Source organism: Podarcis gaigeae (genome assembly GCF_964106915.1).
Source record: "Podarcis gaigeae genome assembly, chromosome: 16".
In the NCBI taxonomy this organism is placed as follows: domain Eukaryota; kingdom Metazoa; phylum Chordata; class Lepidosauria; order Squamata; family Lacertidae; genus Podarcis; species Podarcis gaigeae.
Genome location: NC_139693.1, coordinates 5674093 through 5699489, shown reverse-complemented (window position 1 = coordinate 5699489; position 25397 = coordinate 5674093). Strand labels below are relative to the sequence as shown.

At 45.2% G+C, this 25397-nt stretch overlaps 1 protein-coding gene across 2 annotated transcripts; it reads left to right on the top strand.

Annotated features, from left to right (window-relative positions):
• Positions 1-5316: 5316 nt before the first annotated feature.
• Positions 5317-24428, top strand: LOC310833324 (SLAM family member 9-like). Of its 2 annotated transcripts, XM_083715986.1 has the most exons (9): positions 5326-5460; positions 6942-7547; positions 8539-8576; positions 10757-11101; positions 11691-11990; positions 14956-15087; positions 16228-16319; positions 22155-22252; positions 23804-24428. In XM_083715986.1, the coding sequence occupies exons 4-8, from the start codon at positions 10978-10980 to the stop codon at positions 22245-22247; spliced, it is 741 nt and encodes a 246-aa protein (XP_083572112.1). In that variant the 5' UTR covers positions 5326-5460; positions 6942-7547; positions 8539-8576; positions 10757-10977; the 3' UTR covers positions 22248-22252; positions 23804-24428. The 2 variants fall into 2 exon arrangements, with proteins under 2 accessions (XP_083572111.1, XP_083572112.1); XM_083715985.1 differs by lacking the exon at positions 8539-8576 and having other exon boundaries at positions 5317-5460.
• Positions 24429-25397: the final 969 nt, after the last annotated feature.

Below are 25397 nucleotides of genomic sequence, written 5' to 3'. Positions count from 1 at the left end.
AACCTCACTGTCAGGTGTGCGTGCAGGAGCCAGGCCCTGTGACCAATAGGACTTTGCAGGACTGGGGCCTTGCTAAGTTTATTCTGAAGAGGCAAGGCGCAGCCACACAGGTGAGGCTGATTGGTAACTCACTGCACCTGGTGGCAAGAGCCGGGAAGGGATATAAGGTCAGCCACAGCAACACGTTCCCTGCCTTGCTGCGTTTGACTTCTGGACTCCTTGTTTCTTGTTCCTCGGACCCTTGACTTTGTGACTCCTTGCTTCTTGATCCTCAGACCCCCTGACTCCTGGACTCCTTGCTTCTCGACCCTCGGACCCTTGACTTTGTGACTCCTTGCTTCTTGATCCTCAGACACCTGACTCCTGAACTCCTTGCTTCTCGACCCTCGGACCCTTGACTTTGTGACTCCTTGCTTCTTGATCCTCGGACCCTTGACTTCATGACTCCTTGCTTCCGGACCCTCAGACCCTTGGCTTCTTGGCTCCCGGCTCTCTGACCCCCGGACTCTTGACTTCCTGACTCCTGGCTTCTGAACTCCCATTCCTGCTCCTACCCCACCATCTTGCTCCCTGTCCCGACATCCCCAGTCGGGTCTTCGATCACCCGTGAACCGGACTGTGACACTCGCCTTTCTACCCCTCCTCTTCCACTCTTCTCTGAGCCTTTTCCAGCACCTGGTGAGGACTGAGAGTCTTTATTGGCCCTTCCCCACTGTCAGTGGACAGAGTTTCCAAGCCTATCTTATCTGTTTGCAGCCTGGCTTCACTTTGGCTGTCTTCCAACTCTCTCTCTCTCTTCATCCAAGCCAGCAGTGTCTGGCCGGGAAAGGAGGAGTGGCAGGCTGTCAGCTCTGAAACTGAACACCCCTGAAATTTCAGATCCCACCCCCCCAAAAAAAAAACTGATGCCAAAGTTTAGCACTAGTTTTGTGCTGTTTTGCGCCACAAGTCCCACGTTTTGTGCCACCCCCCAAACTAGGTAATTGTCACTCGAACCGGGGTCACAAGTAAATGGCTGAAAACCCAACCTTGTCAGATTGCCTCCAAACTGGTGTCAAAGTAGTGTGCTGGTTTGATGCCGTTTTGTGCCACAAACCCTGCTTTCTGCACACCCCCCCAACCTGAGTGATTGACAGTCAACCAAGGGCCATAGATATACCCCCAAATCCAGCCTTACCTGATTGACTCCAAACTGGTGCCAGAGTGCTGCTTTAGTGCAGTTGTGTGCTGCAAACCCCATTTTCTGTTCTGCCCCCCCCCAAACAGAGTAATTTACTCTCATACTGGGGGCCATAGGTACATCACTGAAATAAAAAAATTAAGGTCGTGTGTGTGTTCATAAATATACCAATCTAGCATGTACATAGATATGGGAACCACCCATCTGCAGCAGCACAGGAAGACCGCCCTGAAACCATTTTGACTCCCAAACTGACCAAGTGTTTTCTCTGCAAGGAGGGAGGGCAGGAATTGGGTAATCACCATCTCAAAGGAATGGGCAGGCTACCAGGAAAGGCAATCAGATAAGGCGTGATCAGATAACCTAGCCGACAGGAAAAACAACAACATTCAAATTTCTGTCGTAGACCACCTTTTCTGTGATGTAGGTATGATGTTTGTGGGGGGTAGTCTTGGGTTACACCTCTTCTGTGATGTATGCATGATGTATGGAGGGGTGGTCTTGAGCTCCAGGGCAAGGAATTAAAAATGTCTATAAAGGACAGGCACACCTTTGTTCTGGGTCCTCCTCCTTTCCTGCGTGAGAGCGGAGCACCCTGTTGCAACAGTTCAATAAAGATCAGGCTTACTAGCTGCTTTGCTTCTCAATATTCTCTGGTTGGCCTCTGTTATTTTCTCCGACCGATGGAGAACCTACAAAGGACTCTATAAGGGCTCTTGTGACCCCCATAAGGGAATAAGAGCAGATTTTTGTTTATTACACTACCAAACCCAACCTTTTCTGATTATGTTATTGTTTGTGATGGAGTCAGGGCACTTTGATTCAGATTCATGACTAAGCCGTGCCTTTGAAGGCACGCAAATGTTGTTTGTATGTCCCAATTGCACTGTTTTATCTCAAAGTTTAATCAATGATTAAAGTGCTTGATTTGTTGTTGTTTAGTCATTTAGTCGTGTCCGACTCTTCGTGACCCCATGGACCAGAGCACACCACTGCCTCCCGCAGTTTGGTCAAAGTGGTCAAAGTGCTTGACAGGTTTCATTAAAGTAACTTGGAGCAGACTCATTGAAATAAATGGGATTGTGTTGTCCATGGGTTCAACTGAATCTTCGCAGGAGAGGTAGGGTTGTCTGATGATGTAAAATAACAGTGTGACAACAGACCAGTGCAACTTCGTATATATAGAGAAACTTCATATATAGAGAGGGGGGAGCCCCAAAGCGATTTACAATCAAGGTAAGAAATAAAGTAATAAAATAAATAGAAAGGAGATTTAACAGTGTCATATAATGTCATTGCTGCTACTCAAATGCCTAGGAAAACAGAACATGCTTTTGGCGTGGTACTGAAATCATGAGAAAGTTGGCGCCAGCCAAACCTGCCTGGGAAAGTGTTCCATTAACCACATGGCTGCGACAGGGAAGGGCCAGTTTCCAAAGAAGTCTGGGAAATGTAGTTCAGGGAGGGGGAACAGGGATCTCCTAACACTTCTCTGCCCCCTTTATAAACTACACTTTAAAGTGGTGTTATGTACTGAGTTGAATAGGATTCAAAATGGTTGGTCCTAGAACAATAGGAGTCTGACTGGTCCACAGGAGCCACCCAATCCAGCTCCAGGTGGAAGTCAATCCGCAACCTGATTGGCCTACAGGAGAATCCCGGAATTAGCCAATCACGCGGGGCCTATTGTGTAAATAATGTATATAAGGCAGACATTCTAGGGGAACTTCCATTCCTCCTCACCACTATGAGCTGAATAAAGAGCATGAAATCCACTCTCGACTCCAAGTATATTTCAAGTGGTATCTCAGAATTTTAACTGTATGGTATGAAGGTGACCCTAGTCTCAATACTGTTTGCCCCTGCTAAAATTTTAAGGTGGACGAACTGCTTCCTTTCCAATGAGTGCATAGCCTGTAACGTCTTGCTGAAAGCCTCCACTTTTCATCCCACTTTTCTTGCATTATTGAGTTGCCCCTCTAGATGGCAGTGATGTGTTAATATTGTGGAAGTATCACAGATCTAGTAGGAAAGATGACAGTCTAGAGATGTATCTGAAGAAGTGTGCATGCACACAAAAGCTCATACCTAGAACTAACTTAGTTGAGGTGCTACTGGAAGGAATTTTTTGTTTATGCTTTGGTCCTGTCAGTAAAGCACTGAACTGACTGAAGAACTGGAGTCTGTCTGAATTTCTTCCAGCACAAAACTGCACTGCTACGAACCTGCACGCTGAGGAAGCCGCACAAGTTTGGCACACGTCTTTCCCGTTGTGTTTTTCATTCAGGAGCTGCCACCTTGTGGCTATAGCATAAAAACACATTATTTTGTAGAGGAGGGGTTTTTCCTTCTGTGCCAGCATTGTGCTTGGGATCAGGAATACTGGAAGGAGAAGTTTCACTTCCAAAGGATACTCCACAGGCTTCTCCACCCACTGAACAGAACACAGGCACACGCTGTCTCTGGTACACATGCGCAAGTGTGGAAGGGTGTGCGCATAGCTCAGTCGGTAAAGCAGGAGACTCCTAATCCCAGGATTGTGGGTTCAAGTTCCACATTGGGTGAAAAATTCCTGCATTGCAGGGGGTTGGACTAGATGATCCTAATGGTCCCTTCCCACTCTACAACTCTATGATTCTATGTTGAGTCTTTCTTCTTTGCTCCAGATCTTTCCCCGTGAAAACCCGCACTTTAAAGCTCCGTCAGAGCAAACATCGGTCCGTGGAAGACCTGGATTGACATTTGATCTGATTCAGCTTCAGAGAGTGGGTTTTCATGGTGAAAGCTTGTGCAGGGGTGGAAATGCTTTAAAAAGTGTGGATCTCTGGAAAGTGTAGGTGTGGATAAGCTCTAAGTGAACATTACACGTGAATCACTTTTGTGTGTTTCACCTAAGGATGGAGCAGAGGTCTGAGGGATGATGGCTGGTTTTTGGATTTTAGGGACAGGGAAATAGCTTGTGTGTGTGTGTGTGTGTGTGTGTGTGAGAGAGAGAGAGAGAGAGAGAGAGAGAGAGAGAGAGAGATTGCTACATCCTAAGAGGTCTGAGGGGACGCGGGTGGCGCTGTGGGTTAGACCACAGAGCCTAGGACTTGTTGATCAGAAGGTCGGTAGTCTGAATCCCTGTGACGGGGGGAGCTCCCGTTGCTCGGTCCCTGCTCTTGCCAACCTAGCAGTTCAAAAGCACGTCAAAGTGCAAGTAGATAAATAGGTACAGTTCCGGCGGGAAGGTAAACGGTGTTTCCATGTGCTGCTCTGGTTCACCAGAAGTGGCTTAGTCATGCTAGCCACATGACCCGGAAGCTGTACACCAGCTCCCTCGGCCAATAAAGCGAGTTGAGCACCGCAATCCCAGAGTCAGCCACAACTGGACCTAATGGTCAGGGGTCCCTTTACCTTTTTAAGAGGCCTGAGTGCGAACTAATATCTGAAGGATGCTTCATGCAGCCTCATTTGAATGCCTGCCTGCTCCTCCCTCCTTAGTCTTTTGCAACATGTAAACAGAGATGGCTACACCTGCAGGCAAATTTCTCCCACGCACCACCTGTCCTTTGCTTGAAGCTGGAGTACCTGGAAACTTGCACACTTGTTTCTCATCTTTTAGCTGCCCAAATGGAAAGCATTAGCACCCTATTGTGGGTTTCTAAATTTTTAAAATATAGCTACCTTGAGCGCAGAGATAGATAAGGCTGTGCGCCAGATTCAGCAGAGGAACCAGCTTGGATGGCTGTAAAAGTGGATTAGACAAATCTATGGAGGAGAAGGTTCTCTGTGGCTGCCAGCCACAATGGTTACGTTCTCCCTCCGCTGTTCTAGGTGGGATGCCTCTAAATACAGGTCATCCTGGGATGGAAGTGTCCGTGGCAGCCAGATCCTGGCATGTCCTCAGCTGCCCCCAGAAAACCACAGAAGATGATCCATGAAGGGTGAACTCAGGTACTACTGTTATAAGAAAAACCTGCTCCTTTTCCCTTATGGGGTATCCAAGAGCCTGTATAGAGTCCTTAAGTGGGTTCCCTATTGGTAGGAGAAATTAACAGAGGCCAACCAGAGAATATTGAGAAGCAAAGCAGCTAGTAAGCCTGATCTTTATTCAGCTGTTGCAACATGGTCCTCGCTCAGCACATGCAGGACCATTTCCATCAGCAATGGAAAGGGAAGGAAAGTTTTGAAAGTGGAGCCAGAGGAATAAAACAGGAGCCTGGTGAGCTTAAGGCAGGGATGGGAAACTTTGTTCAACCTGAGTGAGGACCATGTGCCAGTGATGGGTGAGAAGAGAGGCAAAATGGAACACTCAGGATGAAACGGTGAAATCTGCTATGATTAAATGGGCACAAGATGTTGGACATAACATAATGATGGCTGTCAGGGAACTGACATCGGAGCGAGAGGTGGAGGCAAGGCTCCCGAGCGATGCAGGAGAGGGGCCCAGCAGAGGGGAAGGAAATCAGTGCAACACCAGTAGAGAAGGGAGGGAGATGGAGGATTCGGAGAGGGGTCTCCAAGACTCTTCACCCGAAACTAGTGGGGAAAGCACGGGCACACCTCTGCCCACTCCTTCCCTGCGCAGAAGATTTCCGCGCAGGGAGAGTAGGCGGAGACTTGGCGTCAACCAACTTCTTTGCTGGAAGAGGTTCAAGAAACGCCCGCTGACCGATTCTGCAAGCGACTGAACGGCCACGGAGTGAAGGGCTGTCAGCCGAGGCAAGGTTAACCAGGCAATCTAGCCAGCAGTAACGGCAACTTACGCACAAGTAACCCCCTTATAACCATTACAATGGCTGACTGGGAACAGTTATGGACCACAGGTATGAAGTTCACGGCATGCAATGCCTTAAGAGAGAATGTAATGAAAATGATATACAGGTGGTACATGACACCAGTCAAGCTTGCAAAAATTTATCATTTGCCCGATAATAAATGTTGGAAATGTAAAGAGACTGAAGGTACATTCTTTCACCTTTGGTGGACATGCCCAAGGATTAAGACTTTCTGGGAAATGATCTATAATGAAATGAAAAAGGTATTTAAATATACTTTTCTGAAGAAACCAGAGGCCTTTCTCCTGGGCATGGTCGGCCAATTGGTGCCAAAGAAGGATAGAACTTTCTTTATGTATGATACAACAGCAGCAAGAATACTTATTGCAAAGTACTGGAAGACACAAGATCTACCCACCTGGGAAGAATGGCAGATGAAGGTGATGGACTTCATGGAACTGGCGGAAATGACTGGCAGAATCTGAGACCAGGGGGAAGAGTCGGTGGAAGAAGACTGGAAGAAATTTAAAGTTTATCTACAGAAATATTGTAAAATTAAGGAATGTTAGAAGGAGGTTGGAATGAAGTTATGTGGCTTTCGCAGAAATATTATAAAGGATTAAGTAAAAATAGATTGTTAATGGATGAAAGGAGGAAAGGTAAAGTTATATTATATTAAGATATATTATAGGATAAAAATTGGGAAAGATGGAAAGGATTTGCTGAAATAGCTAACCGAACTAGAATACAAAAAACGGAGGTGCGAGGAGGTCAAGGAAACAAGCAAATGAAAGATAAGTTATGAGAAGGTTCATTGTGGTTTTTTAAAAAACTGTTTCTATTTTTCTGTTTTTTATTAAAAAAATTTCTTTTTTCTATTCTCTTTTTATTTTTATTATTGTGATGTGGTGTTAAGTGTTGGTTTAACTTGGTGTTTTTTTCTTTTTCTTTTTGTAACTTTTGAAACTTTAATAAATATTGTTTTTTTTAAGAGAAGAGAGGCAAAACAGGCTGGAGAACGAATGTGAATTTGGCCTTTGCAAACGAGGGAGTTTCACTGCACACAAAGCAGGTCTGGGAACGGGTGTGACATGCAGAGAGGCTCATGAGGTCTGAGGGGAATGCCTTTTTCTCCATCTCTGATGAAGACAGAGGGCAGGAACTCCAAGAGATTTGAAGGGAGATACCTCTCATTTGGGCACTAGAGCTGGACTGTTGGGGTCTCTCCCAGTGCTTACAATTCTATTATTCTGTGCATTGGCAGAATCTGCTAAGAAGGAGCTAAAAACCAGCTGGAGGTCGAACAAAAGGGGCTGGCTGCCAGCTCGTAACCACACCTCTCCTCTCCATAAGCGCCCCCACCTTCCTCTTTTCGGCACATAGAGAAAATGAGCTTCTCAATTTTTCTCCTCCTAAAAATGCTCAACCTCTCATCACTTCACACAGCTTTCAGACCCATCCTCTGAATGGATTTACGATGAACGACCAATGTCTGGGTGTCTTGAAGAGGAGTCCTCCACGCGGCAGGCAAAAGGGGGCTGCGAATGGCTGCAAACGAAGCCTGGAGCTCTTTCTTCTGACTCTATCTTTGCTTTCTTCTCCCTCTGGTAAGTCCTCCAAGGCTTGCTAAGGTGATATGCGCTTGTTTTTCCAGGAAAAGACGTTTGTGTAGAAGGCCTCTCTGTCTGCTGAAGCGGCCTCACAATCCCTTCATGGCTCTGTTATTTGGTAGCATCTAAAATAAGCTACATTACGCACAGAGCGCAAACAACAGAGGGGATGCAGCCAGGAGACTCGCTGTGTTGTAATGGATGGATGCAGAGGCCGCCGACTATAAAATCGTATGAAACAGTACTGCTTCCTTCTCAAGCAAGAGCATTTTAGGGTTGAAACAGAGCGAGATGCCTCGGTTTTCTTCCTCTCAAAATGGAGGTGGAGGGATTCTTATGTGCAGGAAATTTCATTTCAGCTTTAGCTGGGGAAAGCTGGTCCCGCAAGCGATCCTTCGAAGACTCAGTCCTGGAATATCTGGCTGCTTTGTGTTCAAAAAGGCAGTTTGCAATGATGCTTCTGCAGTCTGACAAAGCACCTTTCAGAATTGCATAATGATATCCAATGCGCTCTGAGTGGGTCTCCTTTTGGGCTTGAATTAAAAGCTGCAGTTAGTGTATAATTCTGGTATGAGTGAGACCCTGTCCACATTTAACTCCTCTCCTCAGAGATCTGCATTGGCTTGTGCTCTGTTATGGGGCTAAATTTAAGGCATTACTATTGGTACATAAAGCCCTCAATAGCTTGAGACCAGTTTATGTGAAGGATCACCTTGCCCCATACAGGCTCTTGAATTGGTACTGCTTACCAGTGCCACACAATATTCATTTCACACCTGCAAGAAATCAAAATTTTAATGTGGCAGAACCTAGACTTTGGAACTCCCTGCTACTGCTATTTTGCATCAGACAGGGGCCCTTAATGCTTCAAACCTCTCCATCCAGGCAACCTTACCCAGACATACAGAATTTGGCATGTGTTTTAATCGAGGGCGGGGCTCCCAGAATTCAGAAACCTTTTTATTTTTTTATCTTTTTTTATCCACAGAAACGTACAAAGAGCATAACTTAAAAGCTTGAGTAAAGGTCAGTTCCTGAAATTAATAGGCAAGCAGAAATCACAAAAGATATTGTGCAATATTATGTTTTAATGTTAATGTGTTTTAATCCTTGTCAGTCACCCTGGGGCCTTAGAGCGAAGGGTGGGCAATATATTGCAATCAAGTAATTAATTAAACTATAATGAGTTTAATCAATTAAAGTCGCAGACTGAGATGGTGACATTACATCACTCACTCTCATTTTCATATAAATTGCAGAATCAAACTATTCTGATCCAAAACGTACCCTCTGTTTAGCCCTCCCAACTAATTTCAATTTATTGATTAACCTTTCAACTGAAGCTGTCTCCTCAACCTTTTAATATACCAATATTCTGGTGTAGCTCCTTCTAAGTCCTCCAAAAACAGGTAGTTCTTCACTTTGCCTTCCCTTAAAAGATGACCGATCAACACTTTACTTCTCACCTTCTTATTGCTGTTTGAGAAACTGCTTAACAAAGCTAAATGACAATCCATTTCTATATCTTGATTGGTTATATTCTCAATTTCATGGAATACTACACTCCCACAATCTTTTTCAAACTGTTGCTAGCTTGTCTTTGTTGGGTTTTTTGCTAATAATTATTATTAGTTTTCAATTACAATCCAGTAATAGCCTCAAAAAAAGCAATACAAATTTATAATACAATTATTAATACCAATTATTCAAATACCAAATTATATAATTTAGATAAGGTGGCCCCCCACGTGCTAGAATTGATGACTTGATTATTTGCTTTATTCCTCCGTTCCAAAATCTTATTAATTTCCATTACATTCCAATCATAATAATAATCCCTTATAGAACAACTGCAGTATTAATAACTTCTATTTGTGTTGACACATTAAATGATTTATAAAATTACAAGTGAGGAATGCAAACTATATCCTCCTCCTTCCTGTGTGTGGCAATTATTCTGTCCTCGCTGTTTCTTCGTGTCCTCATAAGATGTTTCTCTGTCTTTCCCCGGGTTGTTGCTGTTATCCATCATGCCTTAGGTGAAGCTGATATCCCATTGTTGTTCCAGAAAATTCTCCATTTCTCCATCCCGTGCTTCGTTATTTTGCAACTTTCTCAGCCTGGGTAGAAGAGAGGTCTGTTGAACTGCAGATGACTCAATAATGAACCTTATCAGTTCCTTGGCAAGTTCACAGACTCCTTTCATCCTTCCGTCCAACCGAAGATAAATGAGCAATTATACTGCCAATTAAATTTAATTCCAAGTCCTCTTAGCATTATTCAGTTCATTCCATAAACAATAAAGGATGGGGAAGAGTTAGCTCTAGTTTTTCATAGTAATACTTTTGCAAAATAGAGTTTCCCTCCCTTTTTCCTTTTTTTTACACACGCAGTTCCGTTTAATGTTATATTCCATATCCATAATCCAATTTATTCCATCCTCACTGGTACAAGTATAATTTGAACTAACATTCAGAGGAGGGTTGCAGAATCATAAATGTAGAGCAGAAAATTTTATATGAAGAAACCATAGGCTCCCTTCCCCTACACACGTCTTTTGCACCGAATGAAGTCTTCTCTCAAGTTCAAACCTTAAAGACCTTGCGGTTGGTTTTGTTCCACAGTTTTTGATCTCATCTTTTCTAGCACGTGTCTGTACTTTAGTCCAAATTAAGCAGTAATTAACAGGAGTACCTCTGCTTCTTAATGGTGGCATCAGAGGGTTTTCGGCAAACGAAGTGCTTTTGTACACCGCGCCTTCCTGCTTCCCATAATCCGTTCCGGAATGAGAGCCAGGTACCGAAACGAACTGCGAGGGAAGCCTGTTCCTCCCTGTCCCTGGGGAAAACTTGCATGGATAATTACCCTCAATCATCCTTGTTTTTCCTTAGCCAACAATCTCCCGCTGCTGTGGGGTCTTCCTCCATTAAGGCAGAGTGGAACCGGAAGCCCCAGCTTGCATTTGTTTTAATTATATCATGACTTTTTAAAATACCTGTTTTTAACTTTGTTATTTCTAAAAGTGTTTTTTCCATTTAAAATCAAGTGGTTTATACATTTTGTTAGGTAAAAATAACGAATAAATCTACATATTTGGTAAAGCTTTAAATCTGTGATTCTGAGAGACTCTTCCAACCATTGTCCCTTTCTTTGACTTTGTTTCTCCCTTTTCCTTCCTTCTTTTCCATCTTCCTGAACTTTGTAAGGTACTGCAAATATCAAAGTACAGAATCCCCACAAGGAGAAGTTGAATGGGGTCCTGGGAGGCCGTGTGTTGCTTCCTGTAAATATCCCCCCTGCGGAAACACTGAAGACTGTTGAGTGGTATTTCCAGGGGGGAAATGGTTCGGGAATTCAGCTGGCTGAATTGAATGAAGGAAGACTGCAGAGGCCCAATCCAGGGGACAGGTTTGGACCAAGATTGGAGATGGCAGATGAGACCACCCTGAGGATCAAAGACTTGGAAATGGATGACAGTGGCAAATATTCCATAATAGCAAAGTTTGCTTCAGCACAGTATAAAGATTACACCTTCCACCTCTCTGTGTATGGTAAGTAATTCTTTATTCATCAGTGTCTATTTATTGTGGAATAGAACCTGGAAAAAGAGCCAGCCTTTCTCTCCTTCAGCAGTGATGTTGCTGGGCAGTTGCTGACACCCATGGAGGGCACACATTTTTTTAATTATTATTATTTATTATTTATTTATTTATTCATTCATTCATTCACACATTCATTCATTCCCCGCCCATCTGACTGGGTTTCCCCAACCACTCTGAGCGGCTCCCAACAGAATATTAAAACCACGATGCAAGATCAAACATTAAATCTTCCCTTGACTTCAGATGTCTTCTAAAAGTCACATAGACTTATTTCCTTGACATCTGATGGGAGGGCGTTCCATAGTGCAGGCGCCACCACTGAGAAGGCCCTCTGCCTGTTCCCTGTCGCCTCATTTCTCGCAGGGAGGGAACCGCCAGAAGGCCCTTGGAGCTGGACCTCAGTGTCCAGGCTGAACGATGGGGGTGGAGACGCTCCTTCAGGTATACTGGGCCGAGGCCATTTAGGGCTTTAAAGGTCAGCATCAACACTTTGAATTTTGCTCGGAAACATATGAGCTTTTCATATGTTTTTCCACAGAACCAGTCCCAGAACCAAAAATCCTCTCCCAAGTTGTCTCCAAGAGCGCAGATGGCTGCAATGTGACCCTGCAGTGTCAGGTGCCTGGAAAGGGGGAATTCAATATCTCCTGGAAAGGAGGAGATGCCTTCAGGGACTTAGAAGATGGTTCAAAGTCATATCACCTCTCTGGCAATGGCAACAATCTCCACCTGTTCTGGAAGCTCAACTCCTCAGAGCCTAACATCACCTGCCTGGTCGCCAATCCAGCAGATCAGAAAAGCATCTCCTCCAACTTGCTGCACATCTGCCAAACTGAAGGTGAGCAACTCTCTATTTTGTTTAGAAAACTGTAGAAATCACTTGCTGTATTTTTCGCTCTATAAGACGCACCAGACCACAAGACGCACCTAGTTTTTGGAGGAGGAAAAGAAGAAAAAAAATATTCTGAATCTCAGAAGCCAGTACAGCAAGAGGGATCGCTGCGCAGTGAAAGCAGCAATCCCTCTTGCTGTTCTGGCTTCTGGGATAGCTGCGCAGCCTGCATCTGCTCCATAAGACGTACACACATTTCCCCTTACTTTTTAGGAGGAAAAAGTGAGTCTTATAGAGCAAAAAATACGGTAATTAAAAATTCATTAATTTAATCTTTAAAAGCGCATAAAACACAGTGAAAGCTGAACAGTTATTTGTCCTCCTCCCCTTCCTCATTATGCATTAGCTGGGTAGTTGATTGGGGTGCTGAACACCCAACACTTCGCTTCCATGTTAATTTCAAAATGAGCCTTATCATGGGGTCAATGAAATGGGAAGATTTTAATTTTTTCAAATGAAAATCTAGACAGATTCATGAGCCAGTGCAAACTTAGGAATCAGTCCTGGTAACTAGCCGAGGATGGCTGGGGACGATAGCACGATTCCTGCCAAAAGCAAACGGGTGAAATTCAGGGCGTTGTCTTATCTGTTTCTTCTCTCTCTCTTTATACTAGTAGTTTACAAAGGAATCTAGAATATTCATTAAAACATACTTTTAAAAGCAGCCCTCAAAAGCAAGTTACATAAATTTTTGAGATAGAAATGAAATCAGTACAGTAGCACTTTGAATCTCAAACGCCTTGGCTCCTGAACCAATTGACTCCCGAACGATCAAAATCCGGAAGTGAGTGTTCCTGTTTTCAAACGATTTTTGGAACCTGAACATCTGATGGTACTTCCGCGGCTTCCAATTGGCTGCAGGAAGCTCCTGCAGCCAATCAGAAGCCACACTTTGGTTTCCAAAAGTTTTGGAAGTCAAACGGACTTCCAGAACAGATTCTGTTCGACTTCCAAGGTACGACTGTAATTTGAAAATAATCGTTCTTACTAAAATCGTATGTTAAAAAGTGCGTGCTCTGGTGATTTAAAATTATCTGGCAACTTTAACAAAGAACTCCAGCACTATCCAGCCTTTTCTTTCTTTCTTTCTTTCTTTCTTTCTTTCTTTCTTTCTTTCTTTCTTTCTTTTTACCTTACAACATTTCCCCACCCAAAAATATGGACAGATGGTCCAGTATCTCTCTGTTTAAGCCTTAGACATTTTTTAACAGAGAAACTTGTGGGAAAAGACTTCCCTCTCCAGCTGCCTTTTATCACCTGAAAATTGCAGCTTTCACAAGCTTCAAAAGCTATAACAGACACCGTAAACACAGGCCTCTTTGTATGTGAAGTCATTTATGTGGCTCTTATCATCCAGATAACGGCATTATATTTTAAAGCACATTGATAGCAGTGGTTATCTGAAAGTCTCCCTAGATACGTATATATTAAACCCAAAACAGTGTAGCCTGCTATGGGACAGTTCACATACTGTAATGGTTCTAGGGGTTGCTCGTGCGTAAGCCGGTGCAAACACCCGGCTGTATTGCCTGAGTAAACCTTTTCTGTCCAGACAGCCACTCACCTGTGGCTGTCTCAATCGCTGGCAGAATCCGTCAGTGGGCATTTGTTAAACTTCTTCCAGCAAAGAAGCTCTTTGACGCCTAGTCTCCTGCTACTCTCTCTGCTCAAAAGCCTTCTGCGCCAGGAGGGCGTAGGCAGCGGAGGACCTCTACTCTCCCCGCCGGTCCCCGGCAAGGAGTCATGGGACCGCCTTGCCGCTTCCCCCATCTGCCCCCCTTCTCCACTGGTGCTACGCTGATTCTCTTCCCCAGAAGATGGGCTGCCTCTCCCAATCCCGGGACGCTCTCTGGAATCCCTCTGGATTTTGCTCTCTCCCTCTGGCCCTGATGGCAGTTCCCTGACACAGACCCAGCTGTGTTTTTGTCTCCAAGTCTAAAACACAAGTTGTTGGGACTAACCATTATTTGAGCTTGCTTTCTCAGAGCAGCAAGAAGGTCATTCATTGGCAGCCGTCAAGCCAACATCTGGCATGAGAAAACATCTGGGGATTATGAAATGTGGGTTTTCTTTCCATGGAAAACAGCAGCTTTGGCAATGAATGGAGTTCTCTAAAAATGAAAGGAATTCACAGCCATTCGATCACTCTCAGCATAGCTTATAAACCACATAATAATAGTAATAATAATAATAATTTACCTCTAAGTACGTATAATAATGAGAAAACAGCAAGGAAAGAAATAGGAACCAGGTGAAGTGATCAGGAATAGGAGATGGATCACTGCAGATAAGCACTGGGTGAAACTTTTTTACCCCGCAATATTCTTTTTATTCTTCTATATCTGTTTTAAAAACCGCAAGTTTTCACAGTAGTCCTGCTAACGTCTTAATGATCTGTTTGCAATTTGTTTGTAAATATTCAATAAACCACTTCCATTCCTTAATAATAATAAAAAAGGTTGTCTTGATTTCTAATTCTTCTAGTAAGTTTTGCCATTTCTGCATATCCCATTATTTTCTGTAACCATTCTTTTCTCATTGGAACTACATCTTCTTTTCGTTTTGGGGCAAATATATTCCTGTGGCTGTAGCTGTATACATAAATAAGTTTCTATATTGCTGAGGTAGCTCTGATCCCATCAGATAAGTGGAGGCTTTCAAGAAGCTGTTTGCTCACAGCTCTAGCCGAGACCCTTGTCCATGCCATAGCTGTCAACTTTTCCCTTTTGTTACGAGGAATCCTATTCAGAATAAGGGAATTTCCCTTAAAAAAAGGAAAATGTTGACAGCTATGGTGCATGCAACCCGCCAATGAGCTGTGGGTTCTCCCTTCAGAGCTCGTATTGCCCAACATTTTAGAGGTCTTCCAATATCTTGCACGAAAAAACTATTATTTATCCAATCTTTACAGGTGGCAATCAACCCGGACTCCATTGGAGCTGGAGCTGGACTTTTCTTATCATTTTTTTTGTCATTTTGCTCCTCTTGGCTGGACTTGGGCTAAAGACCTGGAAGAAAAGAAGGAAGATGCTACCCAACAGAGGTAGGAAGCTTTTCGTAAGAGCAGAAGGAAAGTCTTGAGGGAACCGACCGAAGAATCTGTTGGCATGACCATCCTGCCCCGCACAGCTTATCTCTGTGAAACTTGAGTCCCTTTCAGTGGGGGTTTAGGGTTCCTATACATAGTTCTGTACCCTTAAGTAAAGGTAAAGGGACCCCTGACCATTAGGTCCAGTCATGGCCAACTCTGGAGTTGTGGCGCTCATTTCGCTTTCTTGGCCGAGGGAGCCGGCGTACAGCTTCCGGGTCATGTGGCCAGCATGACTAAGCCGCTTCTGGTGAACAAGAGCAGCGCACGGAAACACAGTGAGTGTAATTAGCATATGTAATGAGACATGATGTGGGTGGCGCTGTGGGTAAAAGCCTCAGCGTCTAGGGCTTGCCGATCGAAAGGTCGGCGGTTCGAATCCCCGCGGCGGGGTGCGCTCCCGTTGCTCGGTCCCAGCGCCTGCCAACCTAGCAGTTCGAAAGCACCTCCGGGTGCAAGTAGATAAATAGGGACCGCTTACTGGTGGGAAGGTAAACGGCGTTTCCGTGTGCTGCGCTGGCTCGCCAGATGCAGCCTTGTCACGCTGGCCACGTGACCCGGAAGTGTCTCCGGACAGCGCTGGCCCCCGGCCTCTTGAGTGAGATGGGCGCACAACCCCAGAGTCTGTCAAGACTGGCCCGTACAGGCAGGGGTACCTTTACCTTTACCTTTACCTTTAATGAGACATGTTTAGCATATTTGGCATATGTAATGAGACATTACATCACATATGCTAAAGCTATTTTTGGACATCTGCATACTATACCTTGCTTTTTCTTATAGGACTAATTGCAGTTGTTAACAGTCGTCAACAGGTTTACCATACCCATTGGGTCAATCGCCCATCTCCTACTACCCTCCTGAGAAAAACCCCACCCCACCCTCCCACTATATATCAGGGTCTGGTGGCTTCTGTTTCAGTGTATCTGAAGAAGTGTGCATGCACACGAAAGCTTATACCCAAGGTGCTACTGGATTTTTTTAAAAAAAAATAATTAATTTCGACTGTGTCAAACCAACACGGCTACTTACCTGAACCTGCTAGGCAGGTGTGGGTGACCCAATAGAGTAAATGTCTTATGTTCCCCTCTGCAGCTACCTCCATGATGCCAAGGGAGGAGCCACTTCCTGAGCTTCAATACTCAGAGGTTGCAAAGAGAAGCCCCCCAGAAGGCGATGATGACCAGGTGAGAACTTCTTGCAGAACAGAATGGTGGAGGTGATGGAAATTGTGGTGGTGATGGAGATGATCGTGGCAATCCCAGTAGTGGTGGTGATATGGCCTAGTTCGTAAGACCCCCTTTAAGCCCTTACCATCTTCACTATTGGAAGGGAAATATTTACACTCAACATCTATGTGTCTGCTCTGCATTAAAACGCTTGAGCATGTATTACTGTACAGTTCATATTATAGGGCATTCACGCCTTATATAAAGCACCCATTTTAATTAATGTTTGGGGCAGATCTGGGCTGGATCTAGACACATAAAAAAAAAATTTCAGGAAAATGTGTTGCAAACCTCATACGGGGAAATCACGTTGCCTAAAGATAGAACTCTACAGCGCCATCTGGTGCCAGTGTTATAATGGATTTTAAAACCTTTTTTTTATCAATGTAGCTGAGTCCCTGGTAACTATACACATACATAGCTATATATCTATATCTATATATCGATATTGAGATATATAGATATATACCTATCTATTTTTAATTTAAATTTTCTGTTTCACACTTTAGAATATTCATTCAAACAACCTTAAAACGTCAGTGACTTCCCCTCTTCTTTTTCCATGGTTCATTTTGCATATCGTAAATCCCTTCATATTTCACATAAGCTAAACCACTCAGTATTTCATTATTACATCCATCAAATCTTGTTTACACTGTTGGATTTATCTTAATGCTGCCAACATTCTCAAGTCCCCCCCCCCACTCCATATATTCAATAAACATTTTCCAATCTTCTTTAAACGTGTGTTCTTCTTGTTCTGTTATCCTCTGTGTTAGTTCCGCAAGCTGCGCATGTTCCATCAGTTTATGTTGCCACTCTTCTTTAGTTGGGACCTCGCTCATTTTCCATCTGGGGGCTAACGAAACACGGGCCGCAGTGGCGGCATACATAAATAATCTTTTTTGGCACCTGGGAAAGTTCTAGTCCTTGGTAACTTTTACACTTCTCCCTCATTTCACCAGGCTCCACTAGTGAAGTCACAATTGAAGTGGCAAAATTATGTACGTTTAAATATCCTTACCAAATATGCTCGTGTTCAGCAAGCCATTCTGCACTCTGCACTCCCCTCCTGCCCCAGCTGAGTCCTCTCCCACAAGTTCATCAGCTCTCCTCCCTTAATAATAATAATAATAATTTATTTTTTATACCTCGCCCATCTGGCTGAGTTTCCCCAGCCACTCTAAGGCGGCTTGCAAAGATAGCAGCAGCAAATGCAAAGCAGGAAGAGGTGGCAAATGTCAATTCTGCTGTGTGGGTGTTCTGGCGGCTGCTCCTCTTTCAAGAGGTCCAGAGATCTGAAACAGATCCCTTTGCCTTACACCCCTGCCTCCCCACCCCATTTCAACCTTCTTTGTACACTGGTCATCAGGAGAGATGCTTGTTTTAATAACCCTGTTCTGAGGTTGCAAGTGGTAAAGGTAAAGGGACCCCTGACCATTAGGTCCAGTTGTGACCGACTCTGGGGTTGCAGCGCTCATCTCACTTTATTGGCCGAGGAAGCCGGTGTACAGCTTCCGGGTCATATGGCCAGCAGGACTACGCCACTTCTGGTGAACCAGAGCAGCACACGGAAACACCGTTTACCTTCCCGCCGGAGCGGGACCTATTTATCTACTTGCACTTGGACGTGCTTTCGAACTGCTAGGCTGGCAGGAGCAGGGACCGAGCAACGGGAGCTCACCCCGTCACGGGGATTTGAACCGCCGGCCATCTGATCAGCAAGTCCTAGGCTCTGTGGTTTAACCCACAACACCACCCGTGTCCCAGGCGTTGCAGGTGGTAGCTGAGGGTGACGCTGTCTCAGTCCTGAAACCCTACTTGTTCTCTGGCTCTCTGCACCTGCAGTCTGTCCACATGAACGCAGGTTGCCAAACAAAAATACGGTTTTGTTTTCCCATTTTGTTGAATCACAGTACAGGAATCAGCTGGCTCTTTCAGTCTCTTCTTGTTCTACAGTTGCTTAGAATAAATGTTTCTGCTTATAGTTGTTGTCTTTTCCCTCTTCCTTTGTTTGTAATTTGCGTGTTTGTTTCTGTTTTGGAAGTGAGGGCTGCCTCGAAAACAATGCTAGTCAAAGGAAGTTTCCACAAATTTACTGTATTGCATAAAACAAATAACCACAGCATTTCCCCACCTCCACAAACGTTGTCCAGAGCTCAGAGGAAACCCACAGGAAATCCAGTCTCTTGGAATAGAAGAAGACTGAACAAACACTTCTTGAACAAACATGTTAACCCAAGCACCTGTACACCCTCATTCACAGATGCGGAGAGTGTCCTGTCAGCTTAGGTTAACCTTTGCCTGTCGAGGTCCCCAGGCCACCCCAAATAACTCACACATCACACAGAATTTTTGTTTAAGTTTTTTGGCATACTTTTGGCCACAACTTTATTAAAATACAAAAAATGTGAGTGGTTGCTTGGGCATTGGTTGTGACTATCTGCCCCCCATTGGGGGACAGACTGACATTTCGCAAGCCTGCGAAAGTCAGAAAAGGGGAATACATTTGGGGGTAGCCCTCAGCCTTCCCCAAATGCAACCAGGGGCTCTTGCATGGCCCTAGCCCCTTGACAGGGTTTGGACAAAAGCAATAGTGAGCCCCTGTATTCCTTTAACGGAATACCCTTGCAGCAGCAGCATTGGAGGGGCAGGCACAGCCAGTCTATGCCCCTCAACCAACCAAACCATAAACCAGTGCCTAACCGCAAGTTGTGATGATTTGCTACGCAGTAGGCAAAAACCAAATGGCCCCAGCCAATCAGCCAGATAGACAAAATTCCTACCGGGCCCCTGCCCCAAGAGCAAATAACCCCATGACAGGCATAGCAAGGTCAAAACGAACAACCCCTAAATATAGGGAGGGGGGACAGGCAATCCGATGCATGAAGCGAAAAGAGGAAGCTCTACGCCTCGTGCAGGGAGTTTTAACATTTCTGGCTGTCAATCATCAAATGGCAACATTAACTTGATCCCAACAACAAGGGAAGCCCAATCACAACAGTGGCCAAAGATCAATTAGCCTGCCCCACAACTTTGGAGTGTCCTGTCGGCCCCCACCTCAACACGTGCTCTCCATGAAGGAGAACACACTTTCTTAAAATATAGATGAAGTCAAACTTGGGCCCTACTGTTAATATCTTCTTCTCTATGCTTTTAAGTGAGTTTAAAGGCAAGCATCAAAAATTAAGCAGGAACATATATCTAACCTTAACTTTGACCCCTAATAAAGCCACAGTTGGGATGTATCTCACAAACTTTGCACTAGAATTAGCAATGGATACATCAAATTCTGTTTCTTTCGATTTCTGATTTTGCCAATCCCAAGGTTATTTCAACACATTTCTGCATCCACTTGTGATTTTGTTTTGTTTTTTTAAGTCCCCATGAAAATTAATCACGATCTTAGGACACATTTCTCCTAATAAATGCTCCTCAGGGTATGTATTTGTTGTATATAATATAGAATCCTGCTAAGCAGCCTAGAACTTTTCAGGTTCCTCCAAGCCTTAGGCAACACATAATTTATAAGCTATTTTTTCAGCTAATGCTAAACTGCACATCTATTTATACAAAAGTGAAAGTTGCAAATCCTGCAAGGCTTTCCATTTAGGGGGCATTGAGGTTGTTTGGTGCTTCTGCAAAAGAAACAGGGGAAATATATTCGTTGTTATGAAAATAAAGTAACGAGGAAGTAACAAGATAACAGCTGGTTATTTCTAAGTCGGTAAATTCCACCTTATGGAACACACTTTGCTTATTTATGATGCAAATCGATAGACAGATGGGAAACAATTCAACTTCCTCTAGGCAACCATGTTTGTGCAGGGAAAATGATATTTGCCCAGTGCCTTAATAGCACCTAAAGATATCTTGGAAATGACCCCTTAGCAGCTGCTAGATATAAATCCATTGTTAGGCATACACAGAGCAGCACTCACTCGGTTGCATCACACCTTTTAATTTCAGTGGGTCTACTTTGAGTAGAACCAACATTGGATACAACCCATTTTTTAATTTATGTACTATAAAAACTAAGATAAGAAAACATGTGGGTAGAGCCAGTGTGGTGTAGTGGTTAAGAGCGGTAGACTCGTAATCTGGTGAACCGGGTTTGCTTCCCCGCTCCTCCACATGCAGCTGCTGGGTGACCTTGGGCCAGTCACACTTCTCTGACGTCTCTCAGCCTCACTCACCTCACAGAGTGTTTGTTGTGGGGGAGGAAGGGAAAGGAGAATGTTAGCCGCTTTGAGACTCCTTCGGGTAGTGATAAAGCAGGATATCAAATCCAAACTCTTCTTCTTCTTCTAGATTACTGGTAGGGTGAGTCTTGAAGATATTGCATGCATCCCAACCTCCAAACAGGTGGGGGGAATTTCAGGGGTTCAGTTTCCTTGCAAATGAAGGTGAATGGAGACTGTGTAGTCTTTGGGATGCATGATTTTATTTACACATATATGCAACCTGAGGGTATTAGGGGAGAGGTGGTACTTCTGGTGGGGGATACGTCATATATCCTGCACTCAGCACTCACTTGTGGCTCCAACTCCCAGCAACCTGCTGTGAGGGAGGGGGTCGGGTTCCCTGATGCTTGACACCTGGCCATTGGCCGTGCCAGCAGCTGAGGCTCCTGGGAGTTTGATCTCAGCACTGCCTGGGGGGACGGGACACTAGGACCCCATCCCTGATCTAGGCAGTGAAGCATGAATGGGGAACATCTGTGGGTGTCCAAATGCTACTGGGAGCTGTCCAACAACATCTGGAAGGTCACCAGTTCCCCATCCCTCCTTTATTCCTTAAACCTCTGGTCCCCCAGGTGTTGCTGGACTTAAGCTCCTGTCACCCGAGACTAGCAGTCAGGGAGGATGAGAGGTCTTGTTCAACAACTTCTAGAGGGCCACAGGTTGCCCAACCCCGATTCAACACTTTCCCCTGTTTGGTTCCTGAATATAAACCCCTTGATCCCTTTCTGGAAGCTGCTATCAGCAAGCCAGTTTTCTTCCTGTCCATCATCTGTTCATCCTTGCTTTTGTACGCCTCTTTTCTTTTTGCGCTTCATCTCGCCTAGAATTTTCTGCCTGTCCTTTCTTGGTTTAGAGCATCTGAGACGACTGCAGCCATGTTTTCAGGGGACATACCTGAATGGCAGAGCCCGCACGTTGCCTGAAAGAAGGTCCCAGGTCCACTCCTCAAAATCTCCTGCAAGATTTTGGGAAAGATGGGCAGCGTTTGCAAGATCCAAAGTCTTGTGTAGCCCCCATGCCTCCATTCTCAGTGGCTCCCAAGGTAAAGGTAAAGGGACCCCTGACCAGTAGGTCCAGTCATGACTGACTCTGGGTTTGCGGCGCTCATCTCGCTTTATTGGCCGAGGGAGCCGGCATACAGCTTCCGGGTCATGTGGCCAGCATGACTAAGCCGCTTCTGGCGAACCAGAGCAGCGCACGGAAACGCCGTTTACCTTCACACCAGAGTGGTCCCTATTTATCTACTTGCACTTTGAGGTGCTTTTGAACTGCTAGGTTGGCAGGAGCAGGGACCGAGCAACGGGAGCTCACGCCGTCGCGAGGATTCGAACTGCTGACCTTCCGATCGGCAAGTCCTAGGCTCTGTGGTTTAACCCACAGTGCCACCTGCGTCCCCAGTGGCTACCAAAGGCCACCATAAATGATATAAGAGAATCACATACGCAGCTCGGCTAATCTTGGCCATTCACCGTGCATCATCCAAGTGCAGGAGTTTGGATGGTTTTAGCGCAGGGCCTGTAAATGATATCATTTTGTTTCCCTCTTTCAGGAACAGACTTGTCTCCAAGATACCCCAACGTCACTATCAACAGTGTATGCAGAGCTACAACCACCTGCACGTCATTCTGAACAGGTCACGTGAGCAAGGTGAGGCTGCAATTCGGAACAGGGGGAATTCATGTAACAGACCCTCTAAGTGTCCCTATTTTCCAGGGATGTCCATGATTTAGAGAAGCAGCCCTGGTTTCTGATTTGATCCCGGAATGCCCCGCTTTCCCTGAGGACATCTCTGTTTTCACTGAAAAAACGTTGGAGGGTATGGAGTTATCCGGCCCCCGAGCCGTCTGAAAGCAATCCTAAACAGTCGTACATTGGATCCTGAACGCCTTGGTTCTCGGACGTTTTGGCTACCGAATGCCGCAAACCCGGATGTGAGTGTTCCGGTTTGCAAACATTTTTGGGAACCCGAACGTTTGACGGGGCTTCTGCAGCTTCTGATTTTATGGGCTACAATACACAACAACCCCGAAACCATACATCTCTCAGCAAAACACACATTTTTCCAATCTTGATGAGCAAAGATGAAAATACTCCAAGCATATTCAGTTTTGACTTTTAAGCTCGCTTTCACTTAACTGATCAGATATCACTCCCTTCTCTACCTCCCACTTCCTTTTAGCTCCTCCACATTTGTGAAAGAATGAATGGGTGAGTCACTGTCAAATTCAAGAGCAAGAACTGCTCTTTGACATATAAAAAAGGACAGTCTCTCAGACCAAAGCCAGGAGAAAAAAAAGTGTGCTTTAAAAAGGGGACCGAACAGGTCACCAGCACAAAATGTTCTGTTGCTCTTGCACGAAGCCAAGAACAAACACCCCACAAAACAAATTACAAATTACCGTGTGTGTGTGTGTGTGTGTGTGTGTGGTCAACCACAGCAGAACTGCAAATGGTGACAACCAGCTGTTGTGCAAAATACAATGCAAAGGACCCAGGAAACTTCTCAGACGTTCTATCTCAGTAAAGTCGTGCTACAAACCTGAGGGGTGCAAAGCGAGCTGTCTGCTTCCGAGATGATGGTCTCTCTTAAGATATTTTATCTGGGTCTTGACTTACACTGGGGTTGGGAAGGGTTGAACCAAGTGATGACCTCATAAAAGCGAAGGCAGAGGCGGCGGCGGAACATAGCAGCTCAGGTGCGCGGAGCGGCGCATGCACCCTGCAGCCAGGTGAGCAGCAAGCCACCAATGGCGGACATTCGGCGCACCGCGTGCCCACGACCCCCAAGCCTCCCCCAGCTGTCAAAACAAAGGGGGAAAGGAGGAATGCAGCTGGCAATGGGGCACAGCTCCCCCCTTCCCCCAACAGCTTGGGGTAGGCTTGGGAGTCACGGGTGGGCAGCGTGCCAAAATTCACCCCCCCTCAGCGAAGCACCCAGGGCGTACCACCCCCACTGCACATCTCTTCCTCTGCCCCTGGGCAGAGGAGCTTTAGAGGGAAAGGATATTGGCTGGGTGGGAGATGGGTGCTTTTTAAGTTCAGACTGGCTTAGGAAACAAGCTTGGGTTATTTCCACCAAGTCAGTCCAGTTCGGACTGGAAAAGGAAGTGGCAGTTTCTTGAAACTGGTGCCCCCTGCAATTAAAAAAACAACAACCCATAGATTGTACATTTCTTTCTGTTTCCCTTTTCCCTGCAGGTCTGATGAAACGGGGAATTCCAAATTTTCAAGGCATCTTTCCATTACCACAGAAGCCTGGGCTGCTGGGAATCTCAGGAATCGCTGCTGTATACATTCCACTTCCTGCCAAGTACATGAATGCCATTGGTTAAACAGCTTCCTTGCTTACTTTTTCCACCGCCTGTAGAATCCAGCCCCAATCAAAGCATCTTACTCTGTTTTAAATCTGGTCAGTTTGCAGTCTTGAATCAAATACGTATTTGCAGAAATTCAGAATTACTTGCTTATTTATTTTTAAAACAGCGCACTAGGTGTGCTGGGCCAAGAGGATGTCTGTGCAAAGGCAATTTCTGGTCCCCACCGCAAAAAAGGAAAAAAAGGAACCATTAGTGAATTGTCAGAAAGGCAGACATGCAGGCACCATATGGAGCTTATAAACCACTTAGAGTTCCATTTTGACATTATGCACACTCATTATGTTAGTACTGGAGATTTCAAGGGAAGATGCGGATATAAATTATATCTATCTAATTCTTATTCCCTTTTGAGAACAGGTCAGTGCTTTTGTTTTCTTTTTTTTAAGTAACTTCCTTTTTCTGTTTCCCTTTTTTATTTTATTGCCAATACATTATCAGCCTTTCTATCACAGCATATGATTTATAATTAGAAATGTACTTCGCTAAGAACGAAAAAGAATTGTTCCTACTTCCTCTGCCAGAGAGGGTCAGTCTAGGGGGAACAGTTTCTGCAACAGAAGTTCAATTCACAGAGGCGTTTAGTGGGGGAGACGACAACAAAAACCAAGCGGATTTGCCCATGGTGACAGAGCCTCATGAATAGTCCCACACATTCTTGTGGTAGTGTTGCAGATCAAGGCATCGCAAGGCGTTTCTGAGGTCCGGAAGTGCTGACAGCTTGGGGGCCTCTGAAGTTCCAGGGAAACTTTTACTCAGAAAAAGCCCTCAGTCACCTGGCAGTGATAAGATCAGCCCCAAACCCTCAAAACCACCAAATTTCTAAAGAACTTCTGAAGAGCTCTGAGAATCAGGAAGAAAAATGGAAGCCTCTTTGATTGCAAGAGGAGGAAACTTTTGAGAAGAGCCCTGCTAATAGCTGCTTTACCTTCTGATTCTCTGTTTTTGCAAAAGAAAAGAAAAAAACTCTTCTTTCGAACAGCTATCGACTTAGGCCTTGTCAGGAGGTGTCACGGTCCGGTCTATGGGCGATCGAAGTCCCGGCTGAGGATGTCAGGACCGGGGGCAAGATGGCGGGGTGGGAGCAGGAATGAGAGTCCAGAAGCCAGGGGTCCGAGGGTCAGGAAGCAGGGAATCACAAAGTCAAGGGTCCAAGGGGCAAGAAGCAAGAAGCAAGGAGTCACAAAGTCGGGTTTGAGGGTTGAGAAGCAAGGAGTCAAGAAGCCGAGGACCGAGGATCAGGAAGCAAGAAGCCAAACGCAGCAAGGCAGGAAACGTGTTGCTGTGGCAAAGAACCTCACCTGTTCGGCCACGCCTTGCCTCTCCAGAACAAACTTAAGAAGGCCCCAGTCCTGCGAAGCCCTACTGGTCACAGGGGCTGGCTCCTGCATGCACTCCTGACAGGAGGACTGTGGACC

Excerpts from the sequence above, each read along its gene's own strand:
- LOC310833324 (XM_083715985.1), top strand. The coding sequence starts at position 7,418 with ATGAACGACCAATGTCTGGGTGTCTTGAAGAGGAGTCCTCCACGCGGC. Across the intron at positions 15,088-16,227 it reads GAAGATGCTACCCAACAGAG|CTACCTCCATGATGCCAAGG; the intron begins GTAGGAAGCTTT and ends TCCCCTCTGCAG. Across the intron at positions 16,320-22,154 it reads CAGAAGGCGATGATGACCAG|GAACAGACTTGTCTCCAAGA; the intron begins GTGAGAACTTCT and ends TCCCTCTTTCAG.